Genomic DNA, 19,600 nt, shown 5'->3' with positions numbered 1-19,600 from the left:
GTTAAGACTGTCCCTGCTTTAACTTAGGTTTTATCCAGCTTTGCAAGGCTCTTCCAGCCTGTTTTGCTCACATACACTTGAAATAAAAGGAAAACAGAATACAGAAACTTAGCCAAACACAGAGACAGAGACATGGGCAATTTTTAATTTGACCATCATATACTAGAGAGCCACGGAATCAGTCTCTAATGTTACCTTTAGAAGATTATTATATGGAGGAACTATCTTATGAAAAAATTTTGACACTCACTTCTCTGGAGTGAATGTTAAACAAGAATAATTCAGACAACATAAGACAAATAAGGATTTTTTTCTTCAGCTGTAGCAAAACCTATATCCTTTATTTCTTATTTGTGAAAAATGAACAGAGGATCTCTTAGGCTAGTTAGCAATAAGTATCTATGAAAACATGTTAAATTACAGAAAACATAATGAAATTTACCCATGTGATTCCCTAGAAGAATTTTCACAAATACAAAACCCCAAAATTTGCTATAGCAGCAGTATTGAGATGACAGGTTTGCTACAGACACTTCAGTGATTGATCTTACCTGTAAGAACCATATATGACTTTCTTACAGTCAACAAGAATAAATTTTTGTTCCATTTTTCCATGGAATTTTGCTCCTGTTTTAGAATAGTAATCTTGTCCTTTCACTATCCGCACCCTCATATTCTGAAAAAGACAATCAAAACACTTTACTTTGTCTACTATAGTCCATGCTTAGCATTCAAGGGGCTAAAATTCAGAGGAACAGTAGGAGAAAAGTTAAATTATTGCATATTAATAAATTCTGCAGGGAATGAAATTCTGATCAAACTTATCACCAGGGATCTAAACTGGCCAGTTACTGTTTTGTCTTCAAGACTGATGAGATTCCCTAGACCTCAGAAAATGAAATTCCACTTTTCCATAGCTAAAATTTCCGAAAAAACATTCTGGCAGAAGGTATCTTCAACAACGGAAAGAGGTTTTCTACTGTAAAAAAATTCTTTCTATCAGCTGATACACATGTTTATATGATTTCCAAGTATCTCAGCTAATCATAGAAAAACTTATAAGAGCCAGGATCACTTTTATTTCAATTGAACAAGACTGTGTCTACAAATACATATACCCTACTCTGAGATCATCCACCAAATGATACCACTTGGTGCTAGAATCCCTTGCAGATTTACCACCAACAGAATTTATCTACCAGCTTTGCACCATGAGATCAATCATATTTTTAAGTTCAGAGACACTAACACAATGTGCATAGGTAGTACAAACTCAATGCAGCAGCTAATTTTGAATTCTATTAAGCTTTATGCTTCATTCATGCAAACTCAATAAATGGCACTTGGGAAATTTTCCATGCTGGATCTCAAAAATGTGAATTTTCATCCCAGACTACTGATGAAACTGATTCAGCTAAGTCAGCATCTTGTAATTTTTCTCTCTCAATTGCCATGCTGGTTTTTATGCTCATAGAAATAGAAAATTTGAAGGAAGTTGTTACTATACCTTATGGACTGAACTAATAACAATTTTCAAAAAGTTCTTATGGGGATGTAGAAAAAAAGATACATTTAACAGAAATTGTTACACAAAAGGTGCTTACTTATAGGAAAACTAAAATTTATATTCAATGCAAACCAACCTACAAGCATCTACTTCATGTAACTATGAGACACAAAACACAAGACATAAAAGCAGCTTGGAATATAGCTGTGAACCATCACAATATTTAATGTAGTTTCTAGCCTTGGAATAATTTTTCTAGCAACCCTAAGTTTTCCAGTGGGAGTAAAATCCATAATTTAGCATTGGCAGTAAAAACCAAGATTCTGCACAATTATTACGTACTCTGTACATATGGAAATGGTGGAATGTAAGACCTGTGAACAGACAGGAATGTCACGTTTCACCAGAACTGCCACAAGGGCAGGGTGCAGATCATGGCAGATGTGCTCTGTAAAGGTCAGCTGTAGGTGGAAGGGCTGTTCATTAAACAAATGGAAAAGACTGTGTACACCGTAATTCCAGCAAAATCAGGAGGATTAAATAAATAGAAAAGGATAGGATAGGATAGATCTATTTCAGGTGGAAAGGATGTACAGTGATCATCTACTCCAACTACCTGACTAATTTAGGACTGACCAAAAGTTAAAGCAAATTATCAAGGGCATTATCCAAATGCCCCTCAAGCACTGATGAGCTTGGGGCATTGATCACTTCCCTAGGAAGTCTGTTCCACTGTTTAACAACTCCTTCAGTAAAGAAAAGCTTCCTGATGTCCAGTCTAAACCTCCTGTGGTGGGTTGAACCATTCCCATGCATCCTGTCACTGGATACCAGGAGGAAGAGACCAGCATCTCCTTCTTCACTTCCCATCCTCAGGAAGCTGTAGAGATGTTCAAACTTAAAAATTCATTTAAAATTACAGTCTGCAAAGTATGACTGAGTTTGCAATCAGTGACATGAGCCTTCATTATCTGTGGGAGCATTTCTACATTTGCCTAAAACATATGAAGTTCTGGTAGATAAAGGCTGTAGGAGTTTTAAAGATAATATCTACTACAATCCAATGAACTTTATTTCTCCAAACAGAAAATTTAAAAAATTAGGAGAAAATATCCATGACATGAAAGCACATTTCCAAATAATACATACTTACTAAATCAGTGTATATTTCAGTGTTGTTACTTTGAAACTTTTATCAAATGAAAAATCAAACCACAGAAGCAAGAGTTACACTTAAAAGTTGATGAGTTGGAAAATTAGGGTTTAACTCAAGTTATCAAAGTTCTTTAAACTTCATTCACCATTAGGTGTGTTTTTGCTTTGCACTTTTGTCAGGCTTTGAACACAAATTCAACTCAGTTAAAATGTACAAAGACAGCATTTAAGAATTACTTTTGTTCATAAGCTATATGTCTAGAAAATGTAAAATGTGTCTAGAAAATATAAAACATAAAGTTCATCTCTTCATTAGATAAATAAAAGAAGTATTATCTAGAAGTGCTGTAAAATTTTAAAAGGTAAAAATTTTGAAAGCAAAAATACAGGTGGATACTTAGGTCTATTTCCAGAAAGAGCTACAAAAGGATTAGTAACAACCCAATCTGCATTACTGAATACCAGGTTAACATAAATTTGCATCTCTAACTGCTAATCACTTTTGCCGACCTAATGTTCTGTCTTTTGTTTTCTGCATTCCAATTAGAAGTTTTCTTCTTGATGAAAATCAATTTTTGTGCTTTTCCAAAGTGATTTTACTGAATTTTGAACAAGCCCACTGAAGAAAGTAATTTTTTTCACCAGCAGCTATTCAAGCTTTAACTAATTCTATTAAAAACTTTAATTTGAAAGATAAATACTATAGAAATAGTAATTCCTGAAAAAGAAGGAAATACCAAAATTTACCCATTCTAAAGATAACCATAATAGAAACCCCTTACTTTAATAAAATCTTGTGAATTAGTAATGAAATTTGCATTTACTTTGATGACTGTTTTACCCAGTTCTATATACCACATAATTATATGTGCATTTCAGACATATTTAACTATATTTAATCATATTTATGTCATTATAATTTGAAAAAGGTAACTTGAGAGCAGCTTATACATTTTCAAGTGCCCATAACAAGTAATGTTGGCCTAAAGACATGCCAGTTGAACACATTAAATGTTACTCAGATTATGTCTGATCAGTATTGGACAGGATATAATTTGAGAATTGATGCTGGAGGCACAACCAAGTCTAATGGCTTGCAAATTACTATACTACACAAAAAAAAAGGCTTTGCCTTAGGTACACATAAGTTGAAATATAACTTTAGGTAGGCATATGTAAAAAAGGAATAAAATTATTTACATTAAATTCCTGTGAGGTTTTAAAAAGAACTGTAGTCACTGTAGTCACTCTGTTCTCCTTTTTGTTTATCTTCTCTTCAGTATTTTTCCTCCTGTAGCTTTCCCATCCCTATTCCCTGATTCTGAACTCTTTTCCTCCCTTGGTAGGTCATCCATTACCAGATGGGAACATGACAAGTGCCAGAGATCATGCTTACCTTTCTCACATAACACTTCCTTTTCCTGCACAGTTCAACCAGCATTCCTCACCAACTCCAAACCCTCTAATTAAGGTGCCAGGAATGCACACTTTTATTAATCACCCAAAATCCCAAATCACGCAAACCATATATGAAATGCAACAATGCATTCCACTTGGGATTAGATGCAGTAAACATACACATACTGAATTACAAGCCCCATCTGGTATGAAATGCTGGGCTTCACCATCCTGCCTGGTTTCATCCTCAGGCTATAAGGCTCTCCTAACAGCAGTGTGCTCATCACAGCATCATTGTGGGTAAAGCACTCATTCATTTTCGAATGGATCTTCTCTCTTGTCCAAGAGTTTACAGGACACTCAGGAACTTAAAACATCCAGTGCCTATCAGTGCTATCCAGTTAAATGATACCCAATGATGAACAAGAAAAAAGCTCTAACCTCTTTATGTACATTTTCTTTATGTTTTCATTCCAGAGAGTGCCACATAACCATGATTAAAATTTTGAAGTATTATTTACCACTACACATTTATTTTCCTTAGTAAAATCTCTCCAATATAATAATAGGCACAGTGAGTATACTGGTCTCAAACATTTCATTTCAGCAATTTTATTGGTAGGCACTGCTTTTATCAGTATTCCATTACTCGCCCTGTACTTGCTGTCAAGAATATGCACAAAGAAGAAAATGGATGTCTACCTAATATTTAGCCTAACAGTTTTAAAGGAAAAATAGTCAAATTTCTCATATTGTTCCTCATTACTGTAATTATTTATTGTCCTGTGCCTCTCTTCTCTAGTAAGACAAAACAGGTCATAGAATGATAGAATACCAGATTGGAAGGGACCTCAAGGATCACCTGATCCAACCATGCTTTGCCAAAGTACAGTCTGGTCAAGATGGCCCAGCACCTGCCCACTTGAGTCTTAAAAGTGTCCACTGTTGAGGAATCCACCAGTACCCCGGGGAAATTATTTCAATTATTTTCAGAGTGATTATTCTCACTGTGATAAAGTTTCCTCTTGGAATCTCTCCAGGAGTAAGTTGTTCCCAAGACTCTTTGTTCTTTCCATGTGACTCCATGTAAAAAATGAGTCTCCATCCTCTTTGTAGCCTATTTTTCCATGCTAGAACACAGTGATAAGGTCTCCCTTTCTCTTCTCAAAGCTGAAAAAACACAGTTCTCTCAGCCTTTCCTCATATGGCAGCTTCACAGTCATTGGATCATCTTTGTGGCCCTTCTCTGGACCTTCTCCAGCATACATATTTTTTTAAGTAGTGGAGATGAAAACTGAACACACTATTCCAAGTGCTGAGCAGAGTAGCACAATGACTTGTTCATCTCTGCTGGCGATGCCCTTGCTGATGCAGCCCAGCACGCTGTTGGCTTTCCTTGCAGAAGCAGCACACTGCTCACTCACACTGAGCTTGTTATGGGCAGAACCCTAGCTGGTCATATCCCAGCCTGTGCTGCATTCCTGGATTATGCTTTCCCAGGTTCAAGACTTTACCCTCATGCTTGCTGATCTTCATAAGGGCCTTGCTAGCCCACTCTTACAGCTAATCCAGGTCCTCCTGCAGGGTGGCTCTCCCTTCCAAAGTGCCCACTTATTCACTCCATCTGGTATCACCAGCAAATTTTTTCAGGGTATATTTGATCCTCTCATCCAGATCACTTATGAGGATATTAAACAGCATTGGGCCCAGAATTGATCCCTGGATGATTCCACTTGTGACAGATTGTCAGTTTAAAAAGTAGCTATTGACCACATATGTGCTGCACAAATGCCAAGTAGTTTTCAAGTTCACTTCTATTCTGACTTTGAACATGACTCAATGACCACGCAAGACGTGACTGGAGTCTGGTCCTTACTACAGAAGTTCACTCACAGACACAACATCATGCTGTGAGTGGCCATTCAATAACCAAATTTGCCTTAGATGTGAAAGTACTGGCAAACTCTTGATGATTTTGGTAACACTGGTGAGAAAAACCAGGCTGCAAGCAGGTTTCAAGAGCAGCCTATTTTGTGTATTTAAACATGCATATCTGGGAGTAGATTTCAAAGAAGGAAAGTAAAATCAATTAGTGGTTTAATTTTCCCCTTCCTGCAATTCATTAAAAATATTGAGAGGATTATCAGGTAATAAACAGGTCCTGCCAAATTCCTTTCAATATCCTCCTGTAGCAAAATGATTCTTCACTAGCAGAAGAGTAAAAAAGAGGTTTCTCCAGAGCACAGAACCTCCACCATCTCACCTCATATCAAATAAAATACCTGTCAGTAGCAGAAAAAAAGTGAAAAAATTTACCTATTAGCATCTGAAAAATCACCTGGGAAAAAAAAAAAAGTTTGAATGTGTAATAACTTTCCATATAACTTTCCATCTTTCTATGAAAGGAATTGCTGACCAAGCAAGTCAGACCAGTGACAAAGTTAATCAAAGAAACTCAGGTAGAGAAAAAAAAAATAACCAAACAAAAACCAATTAATTACTGAGGACAAATGTAGTACAGCCAGAAAATTAATGAAACTGGAAAAGAGAAATGGGAAAGTACAAAAAAGGAATTATTTGAGCTCCACTGATAGACGTGATGTCAAAATGAGTATTAAGTAAGAAACAACCTACATGAAAAGATGCTGCAGGAAAGACTAAAAAGAATCCTAGTAACCCCTTGATTTCATAGTTTCCTATATGGAATTCACAAAATAATGATGGAATATATGGTCCATCCATTTTTTCAGTTATATGTTTCAATAAAGAAGAAAACATGCCCTGAATTTGGAGTCAGACTACAGATGAGAAAAACCATCTGCACAGACATTTAATGAAGATTTATGAACAAAATCCTCTTTCTTTTCCATATAGAAGACTACTTAGTTGTAAATGTGAATTAAAAAAAACAGTTTTGTTCATCACTGCATCTCAGTTTTTCTACTGATTCAAAAGGAGAGAAAAAGAGAGAGGTGTTGAGTCTGAAAAGCTTTGCAGAAAATTCATCATGAGTGTAAGGACTAAGAAGCATCATCCATACTCCAACAAGACTGAACCAAATCATGCCAGACAATAACAAGAACAATGCTGCTGGTGCTACATGTTCAGGAAAAGAAATAGACTCATAGAGCTCTGTTCTCTTCTTGCTTTCACTGAATAGAAAGGCAAGACCCAAAGCCAAGAGTATAAAAACTTGAAGTTGTTTATCTTTTTTCTGAACCTTGAGTGATGTGAAAAAGGGAAAGGGAGAAACCATCTTCAAAATACTGGCTTTTCTTTCATAGTCACCTGCATTTCCCTTTTATCCTCTAAAAAGGCATAGGAGTTAATATGCAGGAGTAGTAAACTGCTATTTTCAGAGCAACAGTCACTGGGGAGTAGCCCATGGATGAGAAGACCATTAATTTGAACAGCTTTATTACAAGCTAAACTGGAAACTCAGCACACAGCAGGATTATTGCTTAGATCTTTGGCATATATCTTCTATTTTCTGATAAAACTCTAAGTATTCTAAGTTAACCTTGCAGAGTAAAGACGTATTTTATTTCTCCTGCCAAAAACCAAAAATGTATAGAACACAATGTCACTGAAGAGGCTACATACAAACCCCTCCAAACCACAATAATCCATACAAAATCCACTCTAATCTATGTATATTAAATTTTCAACCACAGTATAAATACCTAAAAATCTATAACTACCTTAAAAAGACAACCTTGAATCCAAAGAAGATAAGCTTTTGAAACAGCTGTGGATACACACTGCATGGAATTATTTCGAAAATGCATATGGCATTTTTGAGACATCACTTGAAGGGCACAGTCCTAATTTTCTGTATTTTGGAAGGACAAAACTCATTCCAGATATAGACATAGATCATTTTTGTCAACCTCTACGGCATAATTAACCCAAGTAATCAGTAAATGGTGGTATCTCGAGTTCCAGAGTATGGAAGTACTGCCAAATACTGACTTCATGAAAGCAATCACTACCAGTGTTTATAAAACACCACAGTTTTGGTGGTTTTTCCTCAGAACTTCTCACAACTCTGTGTATTAGGCCACCAGAGAGCAATCCCAGACTCCTGTGCAAGAAACAAGCATGGAAAGTAGAGTGGGAATACTTCTGAGGACATAAGTCAATGCTCCAGAGTAAAAAAGGGTATAAAATAGAGTTTGCTCCAAACATGTACCAAAAAGTCCTCTTTATCCTCACAAATACACCACATCTCTATCCGATTCCTGGCCTGGGTTCTTAAAATAGGTGCTGCTAAAAAGAGCTTTTATAATACTTTTGACTGGCATGAATGTAGCTTAACTAGTTACAGAGGCAAGGAATTCCACATGGAACTATGAGCTAAGGCAGTACTCAGAACTTTGCAAGCAGACTCCGATAACATCCTTGGAACTTCTTTAGTACTGTCAACAGTAGAGTAAACCTAGAAGTACTTATAAAACTTATGTCAGTTCAGTGCAGCTCATGGTTTATATTTTAATCCCTAATAAATATTTGGGCAATGCAGGACATCTCGTGAAAATGTAAATGTCATCTTGTTATCTCTCTTTTAGGATAAAATTATATATTTAATGTCTAAAAGCAATAGGACAAAGCACAGACATGGAAATATGGATTTTCAGGAAAACACTACTAAAATAGAATCTTGGGCCTCCTAAAGTATTTTAATGTGGAACCTTAAAGTAGAAATCATAAAATGAAGTACACAACTTATTAATTTATCTAAGTCTTATGACTTTATTTGCAGACAACTATAGGAGAAAGGAAAAAAAAGCTTCATTTTGCAAACATGCAGTATTCCTAAATTCACAATAATGGAAAATTATTTTAGACATTATATATGAAAGTTATGACATTCTATGAAATGCTCTTGTTTTGACACTTGAAAAAGATGCTTTAAAAAATATATCTGTAGAGAAAGTTCTGCTGAGAGCTTACATATTTACACCTGGTTGTTAATTTGAAAAATCAGTATTTAAAAAATAACCACTTTTTTCAAAAATAATCACTTTTTCAGTGGGCTGTGGAGGAGTAAGTAGTGAATGTTCATGCAAAAGAAGACAGTATGCCTTACCCTGAGCCTCTGAACTTGACAGCCTTGTTTCTCTGTCATCTTCAGAAAGTGACTGAAGTTTGATTCATCAAGCAGGATATACACTGCAATCCCTCTAGCAGATGCCTCCACGATTTCTCTAAAAATATCCACATCTGTAAACATATCCATAACAATGGCAATGACCTGAATCAAACAGGAAAGACACAAATTATTGTATTGTATAAACTCATATATAGAATTCTTCATTGAGGTCTGCACTGAGCTGCTAATATGCTAATATTTTTTACACAATAAAATGTTCTGTTTTCTATGTTGTTCCACTTAACCTGAAAGCTTTCAAGACCACTGGATCTTCTTTTTGAGAAATCAAGTGACCACCTATATGACATTTGTCACAAGTACCAAAGTCCAGCAAAATTAGTTGTGGGTTGTCTTGGTTTTGTCTGGAATCAAGTTGATTTTATTCCTAATAGATGATAATGTGCTGTGGTTGGGATTTAGCATAAGAATAATGTTAATAACAAACTGATGTGGTTGTTGCTAAGTGGTGGTTATCCCAAGTGAAAGACTTACCAGTGTTCCATGCTCTGCCAGTAAGCAGGTGCATAAGAAACCAGGAGGAAGCACAATTAGGACAGCTGACCCAAACTGGCCAAAGGCTTATTCCATACTGCAGAACGCCATGGTCAGTGTGCAAACTGAGGGGAGTTGGCTGGGAGGGGCCAATCAATGCGCAGGGACTGTCTGGGCACTGGTCAGTGAGTGGTAAGCAACTGCATCACTTGTTTTCTTGGGTTTTACCTCTCTCTACCTTTAAGTTACAGTTATTGTTATAACTACCAATAGAATCCTTTTATTATTATTATTATCTTTTACTTTCTATGTAAAAATGTACTTTACTATAGTACATTTACTTATTCAATTATTAAACTGTTCTTAACTCACAAGGTTTTACTTCTTTCCAATTCTCTCCTCCATACTACTAAGGGGGTGAATGAGCAAGTGGGTGTGTGGAACTTTGTTGCTGGGCGGGGTTAAACCATGACATGGGTGTGTGTAGTGACTGGTTTTATGAGGGAAAAGGAAACCCAGTAAAAGAGAAAGGCAGGGGAAAACAGCAATACAAGTGCTGTGGAAAAACCTTCAAAATAAAATTGCAGTATGCATAAAAGAAAAATCAGATAAAATTTTTGTACACGGGGCTTCTTAGTATTTCATTGTTTTCTCTAAAGCTAATGGCTCAAGAGCCTGAAGTAGCTAATAAGCAGACACTGAAGAGCTGGAGGCACTCTCACTGGGACAAAATGTCCTCAGCTCATGAGAGCTTGGCTCAAGAAGATCAGCATGCTGAACACCAGCTACCAACACCCTTCAGTCCACGGGGATAAAGCAAGTATTGATTTGGAAAAGCAATGTCCCTCTAGTGGTATTTTGGAGATATATATATATATATATAAATGTACTGTTGACATATCATTACTAATTTGGGAAGAACTACTGTTGAAACGTGAAAGGAAATAAGAGGAAGAACCAATGTCTGTGTAACTTCTACAGGTATTATTTTTATCCACTAGTGTTTTCATGAAAAGTTCCAATGAGACATCTCAGGTGCAAATTCAAACCAAATAAAACCTTTCACAGATATCAGAACAGGTTTCACCATTTTCACTAATCTTTAAACTACCTGTACATCAACTTTAAAGGTGTAATTGTTATGTTTCAAGTACTCATCTTACTCTAGAACTGAAATATTTACTTCACACAGGTAAATGCTGTTGCACACAGGTAAAAAGTTATGTCTCCAGTCAGTTGTACAAATTTCCTTTTTTGAATCCCACCTGCTTAGAACTAAAAGCTTCATTTATGCCAAACGTGTAATTAAATCACTACAAATATAAATGAGAGATGACTTACAAAAACTAAAAGTAAACTAAAGTAATGGAAACAATTAGGAATGATAAAAAGACAACTCCTGAATAAGAGAAAAGGAATGAACTTGGCCTCTGCATAACATGTCACCTGGCAATAAAGTCTTTACAAATCCACCACTCAGAGAGGAAATGAATAGCATTAAAGAATTCCATTCTTTCATAAATCTTAGGTAATATGCCAATTCACTACCTCATTTTCTTTATTGACTTTTTGAAAGTAAAACCTAAACGTGTTTTTCTCCAGTACAGAATATATTTCTTTATCTAAGGACTGAAACCATGAATGTTTATCTTGCCTCCAAGGATCTCATCACTTTCAGACTGCACCTTCTGCTTGGTCTTGCTTCTGAGATACACAGTGTTAACTGAACAAGGCAACCCTATATATTCATCTGTCTTGTTTCACTTGCATCTGAGAAGAAAACTGCCATGACAGATCAAGTATGGTAGGTAAAAAGACCAAAAAATAATCTGTTCTCAAATAGTCCTTTTTCATTATGTTTCCCCATTCCTCTGAACTCCCTAATTTCTTCCTAGACTTTCCTTTTCTTCAGATCTTCAAGAAATAGGTGCTCATTGCATTCTAGGATCAATTTAAATGTAAGAGAAAAATCCTGAATGGATTAATTAGTGTACACTGATACGAACTACATGAAATATTCAAAACCCACAGCACAACCCTCAAAAACCATTTTAACACTTTCCTATGGCAGATATCTGAGATATTCACAGGTTTGCAGCATTTTATGGTTGCAAAGACCGCTGAACTGGAAAGATGCAGAATAAACCCCACAAGAATGTGTAATAAAAACTAAAACCCAGCACAGACTAGAATGGCCGTATCTATCTTTATAAAGAGGAAGGTAGAGAAATAAACACATAAGCAAGCAAGCCAGGAAGTTGGTGACCTAAGAAGGATGCATGTGCACTATTGTGCAGATATTTCACTCGAGAATGAACAGGGAACCCTCTTTGTCTTCACTAGTAGAATTATTCTTAAGCCATTTATCTTATTAAATTTGGAGTAACTCTGCAAAGCATCAAGTAGTCTTGAAAGAAAATGTAGGTTTCACTTCCAGAGTTGGAACAGAGATTATCTTTTGAAACCTGAAGCTTGTGCTGTCTGAAAAGTCCTTCCCAGAATTTGAGTGCATAGATGCAAAGCCACAGTCATGATCTGACAACCAAATGGGCACCCATTTGTGAATTTCCTACAAACCAGAGGTGACTCTTGTTGAATGTCCTCATTAGGCTGCCCATTTACTCTTAGCAACACTCAACTGATCTATTAAACACAAACATAATCAGGCTCAGCTGCTGGAGAAGAGTGACAAATTTGAACAATGAATATGATACATATATGATACATACAATATGCAAAAAGTCATTAACAGTGATAAGGTAATTTCTGCATACTGATTTCCACAAACCAAAACAGATGTTTGACCATAAACTATAGGTTTTGATTTAGAAAGAGTGGATTCCATAAAGGTCATGGAATAAATAGTCTGGCCTTTAAAAGTAATAAACTTCCTTTATTTTCCTCCTTTTAATAGGGCTATGTGTACATTTCCCCATTTTGCCTACTTTGCAGCAGAAGGGAGTATTGCACATGGGAAAACACAAAGCAAATATGGTATTCAGAGTTCCAAGTTTTGATTAATTAAGGAGACCAAGATTAGGAAATTACGTCATTGAGGTATTCTATAATGTGTACCTACCCTTTATTAAAGCTGCAACAACAGCTGCAGGATTAAGGATTACAGGATTAGTTACTTGCTGCATCACTTCAGAAGAAAAGATTTCACTGCTGTGTTTTTACATTTGTTTTTGCAATTGCAGAGCTAATTTCCACCCTGGTACTTACAAGAACACAACAGTGGATTCCAGTAAGGAAGAAAAACTGATGTAATTCAAACTGAAGAAATACATCAGAAAATTGCCTATTCCATACATTCAGTTTCTTTTAGGCATAACAATACTATCCTGAGTCAAGAAAACCTCCTAAAGGCAGAAAGCTCTAGTGTCATACAGAAGGTTCCCTTACAAACTGCCATTTTTTTTCCAAAGCATATTTGTTTTCCACAATGCAAAGATCTTTTTAAAAGGAACCACTCATGCTTTTGAAGCAAATACAATGGCCTTCCAACCATTCCAGGAAAACTGGATGGGTACAACAGTTTTTTGATGAAAGCACCAGAATTCTGGGAGAACTTTCCAAACCTGATCAAAAATGACCCTCATTTGGGAACAACTAAGCAAGCATGTTACACCTCCAGGGAGGAGAAAATAGTTGGTAGAGGAGACACTTGCTGTGCATAATATCACATAACACTGAAATTATGCACAGCAAGAGGGAACTACCACCACCTGGGTGGGTATTGGATAGAGAAGCACATTTCAGTGATCAACTAAAAGTGAAGACAGTGCAGAAAACAGTTTTTATGCTGGCTTTCTTTTCCCAAAATTAAAATAATCTTTGATTATCACTGCTAGTATTTTTAGTTATCTACCCTTTATTTTTTTAGGTGATGATTGTTTTTAAGCTTAAAATTCGGTTCCAATGACATCCTTACAGAACAAGAGAATCTACTGAAGTCAATAAGCACAAAATGACTCCTAATGAATCTGACAAAATGCTCAGCTTAACTGAAGGCAGCAGTAGAGCCACATGCTATTATCTTTCTTACTGTCTTGACACTAAGACTATGCTTTGCAACAGAAGAGGAAACTACACACCCTACTATGGCATTTAAAAACATGTAAATATAGACAGGAAAGTAAAATTTTGTTGAATAGGACTATTTTTATGCAAATATTCTAAACAATATTTTTCAGTAAACTGATTTATTTCATTTGCACGTTGATGAGGAAAGTACCATTTTAAAGCTCAGTATCTCTAAACTATCATCACTCTGTAAGAATACAGAGTATTCTCTTCATCTTTCAAAGTTCTTAATCTTCAATTTCTGTAAATGACTGGCTCCTACAAAAAGTACCAGCGACAAGGTTCATATGAAAGACACATATACATTTGTTTGTTGGTTAAAACAAAAAGCTAGAGCTGAAATATCCTGGATATCCTTGATAAAAAGGAGATTGTGTACATGGTGACATGGCAACAGAGTGGATAACATGACATAGAAAATGGAGGCCAGTGTTCAGTTCTGTGGTACCTATTATGTTACAGGGTAATTTATTGCTAGGTTGGGCCCATCCATGTGCATTTTATTTGCTTAGATGGTTCTCACCTTCAGAAACTAACTCTATTCAGAGGCTTATCTAGAAAGAAGTTGCCAATCCCAACAGTTACACTTATCATTAAACATCTCCTGAGCGCATCCAGGGGAGGGCCACCAAGAGGGCACTTACCCTGTGCAGACTACATGAAGGAGCTGGGTTGTTCAGCCTGGAGCAAAGATGGCTTCAGGGAATCTTACAGCAGTTCCTGGTACTTTACAGGGAAGTTCTCGAGGGACAAAGGTTCTTTGCAGTGGTGGCAGGACAAAAGACAATGGTCAAACCGAAACGAGAACAGTTCTGCCTGGATATAGGGAAACCCCCTTATTCCCACAAGGACACCCCAGCAGTAGAGCAGGTTGCCCAGAGGAGTCCAATTTGCATTCTTGGGACGTTTCCAAGACCCTGCTGGATAAAGTCCTGGGCAGCCTGTTCAGATACTACCACTAGCTATGCTTTAAGCAGGAGGCTGGGCTGGAGACTTCCAACTGACCAAGAGCTGCAAGTCAATGATTCAGAGATCTTCACTCCCATCACTGTCAAAATGAAAGCAAATTTTGCCATGCTTGGTAGCAATTATAAACTTTGCTGTGAGGCCTAAAGAAAACAGAGACTATAAAAAGAGAATGCTGAGAAATAAAGGAGTTTTTCTGCTTTACTTCTTCCATTTTTGACAGAAAAAATAAGTGGATTTTAATCTTCATTGAGTTTTAGGACATCAAAATCAATCTTTTAATAGGCGTGTGTCCTGAAATTCAAGCATAAATGTAACAAAAAGCCTTTACTGCTAGCACTCAGTAAGTCTATTTTGTGAACCCTTGACAGTTTCATTATCTCAGCATTACCACTTCTTTCACAAATATGAATTATGATTCTTTAGGTTATATATTGCAGTGTGTGTCATTTAACAACTCCTTTGCTATAAACAGTAAAAATACAGGAGTCCTCTACTAAAACTGCTTGCTTAGGGCAGGCTTTACTAGCAACACCTACCAATATCAATAACCTAGTAAGGAATAATGCTGAAGACCTACTCTACACTGCAAGAGTATTGATTTCTTGTAACCCACATGCAGCTTACTTTGGGCATTACATGACAAAAATCCATACTGCTGTGCAGTGCTTTAAATGTCACCACCTTTTCTCACCCCAAGAACAAAGAACCACATCTCTGAGAGAATTATTAATTCTATTTTCATTGACCTTTTCTCTGTTACTCCAGTCCTCTTTGCAGATTTCTGTTTTGGGGAGAGTCTCCTTGAGGCACAGGCTCAGTGCTATCTGAGTCTGGCCTTTCTCAGAGAGCAGGCGATTGCAACAGTACAGAAGGAGGATACAGTGCTGTGTACCATGCTGTTAGGAACAGGAGGCAGGCAGCAAATGGACTGGTGAGTTTCTGGCATCAGAAGAGACAAACTTGGTGGTCAATGCTGACAATATTCCCTCTAGTAAGCTATATAATATGTCCCACAAATTATTGTGGTTCTTTTCTCAATTACATTATGTTGGCTTTTATGGTTGAGGGTTTAGATCCAGTTTACGTTTCCTGCAATTCATATTAACAGCTCCCTAATAAATCATCTGTTATCCTGACTTGCTGGTTCTGTTGCTCTCATCAGAGTGCTTCTAAGACAAAAGTTCATTAATTTGGTATTAATTTGCAAAATTGAAGACAGCCCTCAAATGCTTTGCACAACACATCCTTTTAATGCAATGTCTACTTTGAAACCATCTGTGCTGGATGAGTTGTTCTCACAATACAGTAACAAATGAGAAGTCTTGCAATAAAGTGCCAAAGTGTAATATAATGAGGGGAGTCTTGCTCTGCAAATACAGCTTAATACAATAATATAAATAGTAATCAACCATCTGAGTATTATCCATTCTCCTACAATTTCTGTGGCAATATAATGGAATAAATACTGGGATGATTTATACCTATGCAACATTCATGAAATTAATATCACTACTTGTTGCACTGTCACTACTTGTATTATCATCATAATTGACCCCCTGAGATCTTATTTAATGTATTTAATTTGGCTCTACAGACACAGAGCAATATACAATAACTATGCAGAGTACTTGGAAATGTTCTCCCATTATTGCATTCTTTAAAAGCAATTTAATTAACTACAGGGTGAAGTCTGGCACTTCATTATTGCAGGCAGCTACACCACCTCAGAATCAGCTTTCCTAACCCTCACTTATCCTCTTTTCCTCCTCCTGCTCCAAAATAGTTCTACCATTTATTCTGAGGATAGAAAAGCACAGGTTCTCAGAACCAAGTACACCTTCTGTTCTCATCACCAAGCCTCATTTTATCACGCCATATATCACTTACAAAGATTAAGAATTTTAAAGTAAAAACTAAGTTTATATGAAATAAAAAATTAACTTCCAACATGTACATTAGCAATCTTCAATAACCTTAACAATTTCTCTCTGCAACAGGACATCAGAAAAGTTCAATACCAACAAAAAAATCATGTATGTAAGTTCACTGTCCAGAAAACATACACTAAACTTCCAGCTATGTCCTGCAATACAAGAAATACCAATGCAAACTATTAGAAAATTATGAAGGTGGGTAAACACACAAGGTAACTATACAACTAGTTTTAACTGTGTTTGCCTGTGTAGTCCACAGGTAAAGCCTTAACTGTTCTGTCCAAGAAACACACACAAAAGGTGTGAAGTAAGGGAACTTTCTAGCTATCAGTAACAGGAGAAAATGTTCTGATTCTGTTGACGAAGAATGGTATGACAGCAAAAACAGGAGCTCTGAGGAAGGATGCAATTTTATTTTGAAAAACACTGAAAAGATCAAATTTTTAAAATGAAGTATCTTCTTATAACTACATGAGAATTCTGCCTTTTGTTCAATTTGGGAGCTTTTGTATAGCTTAGTATGTCTAAAAAAAGCAGATCAGAAGACCAGCATTAGCTCTTCAACAGGTGAAATTAAAACCAAAACAAAAGTAAAGTTCTCTGAAATGGAAATAAGTCTGTTTTCTCTGAAAAGTGAATGTATAGAAGCCTTCTGCATTACCTTTCAGAAAGCTACTGCAGGCCAAGCTAGCAAGTCATATATACATCACCTTAAAGTGACACCTTCTCTGTCACCTCTTGAATTTCACACAACTGGGAATTTTATCTTGCAAAACTCATGGGAGTGAGCTACATTAATTCTATAAATGTGATCTTTATCTATGAGTTTGGTAGTTGTTATTCTGGCTGAAGGATTAGTAAGAACTCATCGTGAGCTGACCAAACTACAGGAGACACCTCCTCGCTCTGGCCAGCAGCAAAGGCAGTCATCCCTCAAAAGCTTTACTTCCGCAAATGCAGAACTGAGTTTCAGCAAGTCATGGCAATGAGAAGATGAAAGGGGATATTCCAGGGATTCTTCACGGGGACTTTCCAAAGAGCATTTATAAACCTAATCCCTGGAATGAAGGATCTGCAAAGAAACAGCTGCTGGTCAGTGCTGGCACACCATACACAAGAAAATATTTATCTAAATCTGCAAAACTCTGTCATGCATGATTAAAACAACAAGCGTTCACAATGCTCAATTTTAACACTTTCCTTCCTGCTTGCAGTGCTTCCATCAACAACTAAAATGCTTTTGGTATTTAGCAAGCAAGTTGTGTTCTGTCACTGAGAACAGAAGCAGGCAGAGAGCCTACAGAAAAGGACATAAGGCAGCACAGAAAATCCTTGGCAAGAAGGAGGGAACGCATTAGGGACCGTCCTCTGCCCTTTCTTCTCTTGCCATTGATATTGCTGCTGTATTCCCAGTGCCATGTGGGCTGCAGCTGGTTGGGTAGCAAGACTAGTATTCGTATTTAGCTCTTCAGAATGTTCATATTCAGTTGTTATTTTGAGAAGCTGCCAAGCTTTTTCTGAGGAAAGCAATCAGAAAGGAAATGCCAGGATTTCTGATGGCCTACGACTCTGCTTTACCACAATGGAAATTCATGACAAAAATCAAAGGTACTTCTCTAGCCTCCGGCTTTCTCTACGATGAATTTCAAAGACTTCTGCTTCAGAAATATCTTTTTTATTTAAAAGAGTATTAATAGCTTCAATATGTGGGTTCTCATGGGATTCCTTAATATTTAGCGATGTTTAGGCTATTTAAATTAATATTATAATGTTATACTTTTTATTTTAAATTTTTGTAAGTAGAAGCACTTATTCATATGTGCATATTTAGTGACTGCACAAAAACAAACAATGCACAACAGTGTGATAAGTCTTATTTATTTTATTTAAAAGTCTCAGTACTATGAGTTACTACTGAAAGGTTAAAAAACTCTTTCAGTACCTGAAATTATTATCTCGCACTGGAGAACAAGGGAAAGGGATACCTCAAATGCAGGGGGGGATAAGGGGAAGGCAAAGGGACAAAAACACTTTTTTAAATGCACTAAAATTGTCCTTTCAAATTACTCCTATTTAAAAATGCTCCTCCTGCCACAGTAAACTAGATTGGACATTAATACTTTTAAGGGTTCTTCCTGTGACTTCTTTCAAGAAATATTAAAATAATTGACTGCTTATCAAAGAGTCAAAGTAAATGTATCAGCTAATCTAGGTAACAATTCTAGAGAATATTTTGGGGGTTTGCCACCTTTAACAGTACATTTTGGTGGGGTTTCTTATATGGGAATGGAGTGATGTTCTGAGTCAGTCTGCCTTCCTACTGATTCACTTGGGTTTCCTCAAGTGTCCTGTATACATTTTCAATACTAAACCCCTCTTCCTGAGAGTTTATATATTGGAAAATGTTAGATATTGTATAAAACCCCACAATATAAATGAACATTTACAGGCTGTAGACTTTAACCTATAACAAAAGCATTTCTTCAAGTATAGAACTTTGTTGGCATTTGTTAATTAGTCACTTAGAAACAATGAAAGATTCTCTTCTTCAAAGGCATAGTTATACGAAGAAGAGATGATTCAGACCAACTTTTCTAGACCAGGAAGGATAATTTTTCTTTTAAGTTTGCTTATGCAAAAGCTGTGTACTGTTTGTCATCTTTAAGACCTTAATAGTAAACTGCCTGAAATCCCTTGCTCTTGCTTACAAGAATAAGTAGGTACAGCAGAACAACTTGCACAGAAGAGAATCCAAAGAGAAAGGCAGGTATATAACACAGGGGTGGAAACTGCTGACTGACTCCACAGTAGATGCTGGAAAAGAATGGAGTTAGATGAAAGAAAGTGTCTCAAAAGCAGGAAACACTTATTTTTTTCATTTCTATGCACATGAAAATCTTGGTGTAT

At 36.5% G+C, this 19,600-nt stretch overlaps 1 protein-coding gene across 3 annotated transcripts in view; it reads right to left on the bottom strand.

The window, feature by feature from the left end:
* Positions 1–19,600, bottom strand: part of FAM83B (family with sequence similarity 83 member B) — a 51,368-nt gene that overhangs the window by 5,833 nt on the left and 25,935 nt on the right. For all 3 annotated transcript variants that reach the window (XM_068183669.1, XM_068183670.1, XM_068183671.1), the window contains 2 exons: positions 9,150–9,314; positions 552–676 (listed from right to left, as the gene is read on the bottom strand). In XM_068183669.1, coding sequence (XP_068039770.1) covers positions 552–676; positions 9,150–9,314 — 290 coding nt within the window. The remainder of the gene's footprint in view (positions 1–551; positions 677–9,149; positions 9,315–19,600) is intronic.

The sequence above is a fragment of the Anomalospiza imberbis genome, chromosome 3 (assembly GCF_031753505.1).
Source record: "Anomalospiza imberbis isolate Cuckoo-Finch-1a 21T00152 chromosome 3, ASM3175350v1, whole genome shotgun sequence".
Taxonomy (NCBI): domain Eukaryota; kingdom Metazoa; phylum Chordata; class Aves; order Passeriformes; family Viduidae; genus Anomalospiza; species Anomalospiza imberbis.
The sequence above is the reverse complement of the archived record's forward strand: the minus strand, read 5'-3'. Positions and strand labels throughout refer to the sequence as shown.